Source organism: Papio anubis, chromosome 17, assembly GCF_008728515.1.
Source record: "Papio anubis isolate 15944 chromosome 17, Panubis1.0, whole genome shotgun sequence".
Classification (NCBI taxonomy): Eukaryota; Metazoa; Chordata; class Mammalia; order Primates; family Cercopithecidae; genus Papio; species Papio anubis.
This window is the reverse complement of record NC_044992.1, coordinates 23,105,761-23,113,186: the sequence shown is the minus strand read 5'-3', so window position 1 is coordinate 23,113,186 and position 7,426 is coordinate 23,105,761. Positions and strand designations below refer to the sequence as shown.

General features: G+C 40.7%; 1 protein-coding gene across 7 annotated transcripts in view; it reads right to left on the bottom strand.

Moving 5' to 3' along the window:
* The window catches only part of EFCAB5 (EF-hand calcium binding domain 5), a 187,299-nt gene that overhangs the window by 19,141 nt on the left and 160,732 nt on the right, over window positions 1-7,426 (bottom strand). For all 7 annotated transcript variants that reach the window (XR_004179271.1, XM_031657008.1, XM_031657007.1 and 4 more), the window contains one exon: window positions 3,284-3,387. Coding sequence is in view for 5 of the 7 variants with exons in the window: in XM_031657008.1 (XP_031512868.1) it covers window positions 3,284-3,387 (104 nt within the window). In the remaining 2 variants the exon portion in view is untranslated. Of the gene's footprint in view, window positions 1-3,283; window positions 3,388-7,426 lie in introns of those variants that run through there.

Here is a 7,426-nt window from a genome sequence, read left to right as displayed (position 1 = left end):
CTGAAATCAAAACCAAATAAGCACAAAGATATTAAACTTCTGCCTGTTCACATCATTCCACCCAAACATATTGAATTACTCTCTTGTGCCTACCTCACTTCCACCATGCCAGGCCTTCTTGCTGTTTCATCTGCCTGGAACATTCTAGCCCTTGATTTCACGTGGCTGTCTGTCTGCTCACTCTTGTCTCTGCTCAAACATCCCCTCGGCAGAGAAGGCTTCCCTGACCACCCAATCTCAGCTAGCAAGCAGCGCCCAAGCCACTCTCCATCATGATACTCTGCTTCGTTGTCTTTACTTATCTGAAGGTGTTCATGTTTTGTTTACTTATTGTCCATTATGCTTTTGTTTACTTATTGTCCATTATGCTTTGGTGGAGTGCCAGCAGAAATGATGAGCGTGTTAGGTCGGGTTCCCTAGAAGCAGAGCCTGAGACAGGGATCCTTATGCAAGTGATTTACTGAGCGAGTGTTCGCTGGAGAAACCTGTGAGGGACTGAGGGAAGCAGGATAGGCAAGGGGAAGAGGCTAAGTAAGAATGTAATTTCACATGAAGTCTAGCCTCGGCCTGATCCCAAGGGGAGCTCTGACAGGCCAATTGTACCAAAGAATCTGTTCCACCTTGAGACAAAGGGAGGGGTCTTTTGTATCCTAGCACTAGTCAGTCATTGGCTCTAAGCTGCCCTGGGTGTGTATGAGCAGTTTGGGCTGGGGGAGTGTTTGCACATCTCTTAGGTACCTCCTGGTGAAGAGCTCCAATCGCTCAAGGGCACTCCTCCAGAGAAAGTTACGGTGTGAGCCGTTACTTGTAGCCGTGCCTACAGAAGCTGGTAAAAAGGCATTTTGGGAATCTGGGTAGAGCATCTATAGCATCTGCCTCAGTGAGAGACTTGAGATTTTTCATGGAAATATAGTGGCTGCTTCTTTTTCTTGGTGAGGCACAGACACACCTCTTTTTCTTTCTTTTCCTTTTCCCCATCTACATTAATTCTGATATGCCATTTCTTTAGGGTATTTGTAAAACATTGGTACTTTGCATCCTCAAAAAGCACATTTATAGTTTCTATATCAATCCTACAGTAACAGGTAAGATGATGTCCTTCTGCTCTTCCCACCCCTTTTGCTGCTGCTGAGCCACCACTTTCTGTTGTGTCTTGATGACTGCCATAGTAGTAATGCATCATACTAAGCTTTCCAGGCATAACAATAGAGCCCATTGGTCAACTGACTTCCTCCAAAGACATCTGTTCTAAGTTACACACAAGAATCCAGGGTTATGCATGTTCCCACTCATAGGTGGGGATTGAACAATGAGAACACATGGACACAGAGTGGGGAACATCACACACCGGGGCCTGTAGTGGGGGTTGGGGGGGAGGGGCCTCAGGAGATATACCTAATGTAAATGAAGAGTTAATGGGTGCAGCACACTAACATGGCATGTGTATACATATGTAACAAATCTGCACGTTGTGCACAAGTACCCTAGAACTTAAAGTATAATTTTAAAAATACATAATAAAAAATTAAAAAAAAAAAAAAGAATCCAGGGCTATGAGTCTGGGTATTACAAGGACTTCTGTAAAGCTCTTGACCAGCACAAGGAATAGCTATGTGGAAAAGAGCTTGAGAGTGAATGAACATTCTGGCATGAGGCCAAGCTAAAACTTAATAGCCATATGTAATTAAATGTTGAATTAGCCTACTAGTCTGGGATGGCTGGGTTACTGCCTACTCAACGACACCGACCCCCTAAGAAGCAGTCATTCCCTTTTGCAATAGGTGTGTTCTCAGTTAAGATCTGTTTACATTTGTACACATTTTAGTAGTGTTCCTTGCATTTGACAAGTGAGAGTCATTCTAAGTAATTGAGAACCAAGTACTTATTAAACACAACATGCTGTGCCTTCTCTCCAACTCTGCCCCTGCACGTCTTCTTTAAATAAAAAAGACACATTCACAGCCTTGCTAACATTCACAGATGAGCTCTGATGAGTGATGTGAATATATTATTCATAATTATGGTGGGTTTTTTGTTGAATTCCATATTTACAAGGAAATTCATTGAAAATAAAACACTTTCATGCTTTAAAACTTGCAATTTTAAAATAAAATGCCAATGAAATCTGTTTTAAAAAGGACTTAGGAAGGCTGGGCACCATAAAAAAAATTAAATGAGCTGGGCTTGGCAAATACATGTAGTCCCAGCTATTTGGGAAGCAGAGGCAGGAAGTTAGCTTGAGTCCAGGAGTTTGAGACTGGCATGAGCTATGATCATAGCACTGCACTCCCACCTGGGTGATACAGCGAGACCCCATCTCTCAAGAAAAAAGGACTTGGGAAAAAAAGAGCCAATATGTCCCATGCAGACAACATTCTGCTGAAATTTTTCTTTAAAAGCCAATCAGAATAAAATTCATTAGAGAAATGCACATCAAAACCCCAATGAGATATCATCTCATACCAGTCAGAATGGTGATTTTAAATCAAGAAACTAGAGATGCTGGTGAGACTGTGGAAAAATAGGAATGCTTTTACACTGCTGGTGGGAATGTAAATTAGTTTAACCATTGTGGAAGACAGTGTGGTGATTCCTCAAAGGCCTAGAACCAGACATATCGTTTGACCCAGCAATCTCATTACTGGGTATATACCCAAAAGAATATAAATCATTATATTATAAAGATACATGCACACATATGTTCATTGCAGCACTAATCACAGTAGCAAAGACATGGAATCAACCCAAATGCTCATCAATGATAGAATGGATAAAGAAAATGTGGTATACACACACCATGGAATACTATGCAGCTATAAAGAGGAATGAGATCATATCCTTTTCAGGGACATGGATGCAGCTGGAGGTCGTTATCTTCAGCAAACTAACACAGGAACAGAAAACCAAACACCACATGTTCTCACTTGTAAGTGGGAGCTGAACAGTGAGAACACATGGACACAGGGAAGGGAACACACTGGGGCCTGTCAAGGGGGCAAGGGCAGGGAGAGCATTAGGAAAAAATAGCTGATGCATGCGGGGCTTAATACCTAGGTGATGGGTTGATAGGTGTAGCAAACCACCATGGCACAAGTTTACCTATGTAGCAAACCTGCACATCCTGCACATGTATCCCGGAACTTAAAATTAAATTAAATTAAATTAAAAAGAAAGAATACAAGTCAGTGTGTATGGGCCAGAGCCAGAAGCTGTGTCTTTCAGGTCTACTACTGTACCAGAAGGCTGTGTTCTGGCAGCCAAACAAAACAGACATGTCTCATACCTGAAGATGCATGACTTCCTGTGGATGGTAGGAGGATTTTTGTGGATTTCTGTTAGACCCAGCTGCCCTGTAACCATCATGTTGCGTAAAACATAGTCTGAATCCTTGAAAAGAGGAAGACATTTCATTAGAGAGGAATAATTAGACCTCATATTCCCATTAAAGCTCTTGGGGACAGATAAATAGAAAAAAAAAGCAAAGCTTAGATGACCTCTGGCTTTAAGGACAGTGTCATTTTACTTAGTACTATTAAAGAACAGGATATTTGTTGTTTTTTTTTTTTTTTCGAGATGAGTTTCACTCTTGTTGCCCAGGCTGGAGTTCAATAGCATGATCTTGGCTCACCGCAATCTCCGCCTCCCGGGTTCAAGCAATTCTCCTGCCTCAGCCGCCCAAGTAGCTGGGATTACAGGCATGTGCCATCATACCAAGCTAATTTTGTATTTTTGGTAGAGACAGGGTTTCACCATGTTGGCCAGGCTGGTCTTGAACTCCTGACCTCATGTGATCCGCCCTCCTTGGCCTCCCAAAGTGCTGGGATTACAAGCGTGAGCCACCCCGCCCGACCCCGGCTAATTTTTTGTTTGTTTGTTTGTATCTTTAGTAGAGACAGAGTTTAACCATGTTGGCCAGGCTGGTCTCGAACTCCTGACTTCAGGTGATCCACCCGCCTCGACCTCCCAAAGTGCTGGAATTATAGGCGTGAGCCACCGCGCCCGGCCGATTTACTTTCTTCACTTCGCTATTGGGACGACACTGTCTCCTGGTTCTCCTTCTACCTCACTAAACAATCCTCATTCTCTTTGCTTCTTTATTTCCCTTACTTCTAAGAAGTTTTCAAACTGTAGGTCAACACACAACTTACATGTGGGTTGTGAAAATATTTTAATGAGTTTTGATCAATATTTTTTTCATAGAAACTATGAAATTATATTAACATATTCTGTAAATACAGTAACTGTAGGAAACACAAATTCAATTAAGAGATGTAAAGAGGGGTTTTTATGAATCATTCCTTTGAAAAAATAATTCTTGGAGCATGCCTGTAGTCTTAGCTACTCCAGAGGCTGAGGCAGGAGGATCGCTTGAGTCTAGGAGTTCAAAGTCACAGTGAGCTCCGATCATGTCACTGCACTTCAGCCTGGGCAACAGAATGAGACCTGGTCTCTAAAAAAATAAAAATAAAGATAACTAATTATTGGAATAAAGAAGAAATATGACAAGAGGATCCATAGAGGCTGCATGCTAAATGGTGCTTGGAAGAGGAACCGCTGCTTTGTAATGTGAAATTTCCTCTTGCCTCTATACTCCATGACCTCAAGGGTTCTTCCAAACTCTTTAGAAGGGAAATGTTGTCAACACTATCCTTGGAAAATTGTTAAGATTATCCCATATTGACGACTGGGCTTCTAGCTTCTTTCCAAATTTATTTCTTTCATGGTTTGTTACTTAATGTTACATACTAGACTGAAAAAATATATATATATATTGAAATCTCACCCTGTGTATCTAGGTTTAAATGTTTAGCCAAAACTTTCCTGTTTTTCCCTCCAAAATTGTATAAATTGACCACTCCTGCTGTTAGATCAGAAGCATAATACAGAAAATAAGCGGCTTAAAATAATATGCCTGAAACTAAGTTTATTTTTTATTTGATTTTAGTCGGACCAAAAACTGTAAATTCAGCGAGCCCCTCAGCAATTATTCAGTAGTGAGAAAAGCACTCCTAGTTAAAATTTCCTAGGAAACCTTTTGGGAAAAGGCTGCAATTATATTTCCCCCTCCTTTTCTTTCTTCTGGTTCTGGCTTGTTATTTTTTTCCCCTTTCGTCTCCAATATCTATCCATGCTCACCTTTCCCACTGCAAATTGTTTATCTCCTTTGCTTTAATATTTATCCTCTTTTCCTTTTTTCTTGTTTGACAAACACTTTTTTTTTTTTTTGTAGAAAACAAGGAATGAAATAAAAGAGAGAATATCAGAAAATATAACATGTAGGGAAAGTGGGTATTCTTTTGTGAAATTTCTGTTTCAAGTGTGTGCCCGCATGTTCATGTAAGGAGTCAGGATGGAAAATGTTTTTCATACTGTGGGTCACAGTCAGTACAATTTTTTGAGCCACAGTGATTCCAAACACTTGGAGCACCTCAGGGCTCAGTCCTGAGACTTTTTTTTTTTTTATTTTCTCACGCATTCCTTTGGTCGTCCCTTCCAGTCTCATGGTTTTGTGTATTGTGGTAAAACATACATAGCATATTTCTCATTTTAACCATCTGTGTAAGTGTACAATTCAGCGGCATTGAATACCTTGACAATGTTATGTAACCCAGTCTCATGGCTTTAAATGCCGTTTATTCATTAGCCTGGATTTCTACCCAAACACCGAGGGCTTATACCCGACTGCCTATTCAATATCTCCTCTAAGATGTCTAACAGATATTTCAAATTGTAGTTAAAAAATTTTTTGGCCCAGGCGTGGTGACTCATGCCTGTAATCCCAACACTTTAGGAGGCTGAGATGGGACAACAGCTTGAGTCCAGGAGTTCGAGACCAGCCTGGACAACATAGGAAGACCCCTGTCTCAAAAAAAAAAAAAAAAAAGAAAGTTTCCATTTACTAGGTAAAAATTATCTTTTACTTAACTTTGTATTTATTTCATTGAGAATAATTGAATATTTTCTTACATGTTTACAAATCATTTGCATGGGTTTTTTTTCCCCAAGTATACTTGCCCTTTGCTTTTCTTTTGGATTTTTTTTTTTTTTTTTGAGACGGAGCCTCGCTCTGTTGCCCAGGCTAGAGTGCAGTGGCCGGATCTCAGCTCACTGCAAGCTCCGCCTCCCGGGTTTAGGCCATTCTCCTGCCTCAGCCTCCCAAGTAGCTGGGACTACAGGCACCCGCCACCACGCCTGGCTAGTTTTTTGTATTTTTTAGTAAAGATGGGGTTTCACCGGGTTAGTCAGGATGGTCTTGATCTCCTGACCTCGTGATCCACCCGTCTCGGCCTCCCAAAGTGCTGGGATTACAGGCTTGAGCCACCATGCCTGGCCTTCTTTTGGATTTTTTAAAAAATCTCATTGATTTGTGTATAATCGTGTTAACCCTTTGCCAGGTAAATGGTAATTTCCCCCAGTTTGTCACATGCAATTTAATTTTCTTTATAACTCTGGTGCAAGAAAGTTTTACATTTTTATCTAGTCACTTCCCTTAATTGTTCCAACCTTTGGTGTAAGTAGCAATCCTTCTCCAGACCAAGATTGTAAATGTTCTCTCAACCCTCATATTCTTAGCTATCCCGTGAAAATTAAAATCATTTGTCAAGTTTTTAAAAAATCATGTTGAGATTTTTCTTGGAATTTTGTTAAATTTATAAATAATTGTTGGAAGAAATTATATCTTTAAAAAATGATCTTCTTGTGGGAGAAAATCATGGCCTTCTACTTCGTAAGAACTATTTATATCACTTGACATAAATTATAGTTTGTTTCATATAGGGCCTAAGGGTGATGCGATGAAGTGAGGAAAATGTTCCAGAATAACAACATTTTTGAAATCTCTGAGGTAAAAGAAAATTTGCTTCCTATTACGAAATGTGCAATGTGAAACATTAATTGTAGTATTACATTTTTCTCCTCCTGAGAGTCTCTCCCCTCCTCTTCCCTCTCATTCAAGCAGAAAGTCTGTTTACTGCCTTAGAAAAGGAATGTGATGAGGTAGAAAGGAGAAATCAGCGGCCAGTCTGACTTTCAAATTTTTCCAAAAGTCTACATTGCCATGACTTAAGATAGCAAACCAGGCACCCGTGTTAGCTACTTGTCTCTCTTGAGACCCCAGGGAAATAAAAGACTGCCATACTGATTTCTTTGCTGGCTGTCAGCCGGGGGCTGCCCTTAGTGCCCTGGGTCTTTGTCCACAGCCCTGTGTATCTCGGGACCGGCAGTGGGGTGTTAACTCACCATCTTTCTGACTCTTCCTCCATCCTCCTGTCTCTCATGGATCACAACCAGAAAGGGTTCTCTGTTTTTAAGGGCTCATACGATCCAGGGCTCACCTGGATAATCCAAGATAATCTCCCCATCTCAAATTCCTTAAACTTAATCACATCTGCAAAATCCTTTTTGCCATGTAAAGTGACATACTCGC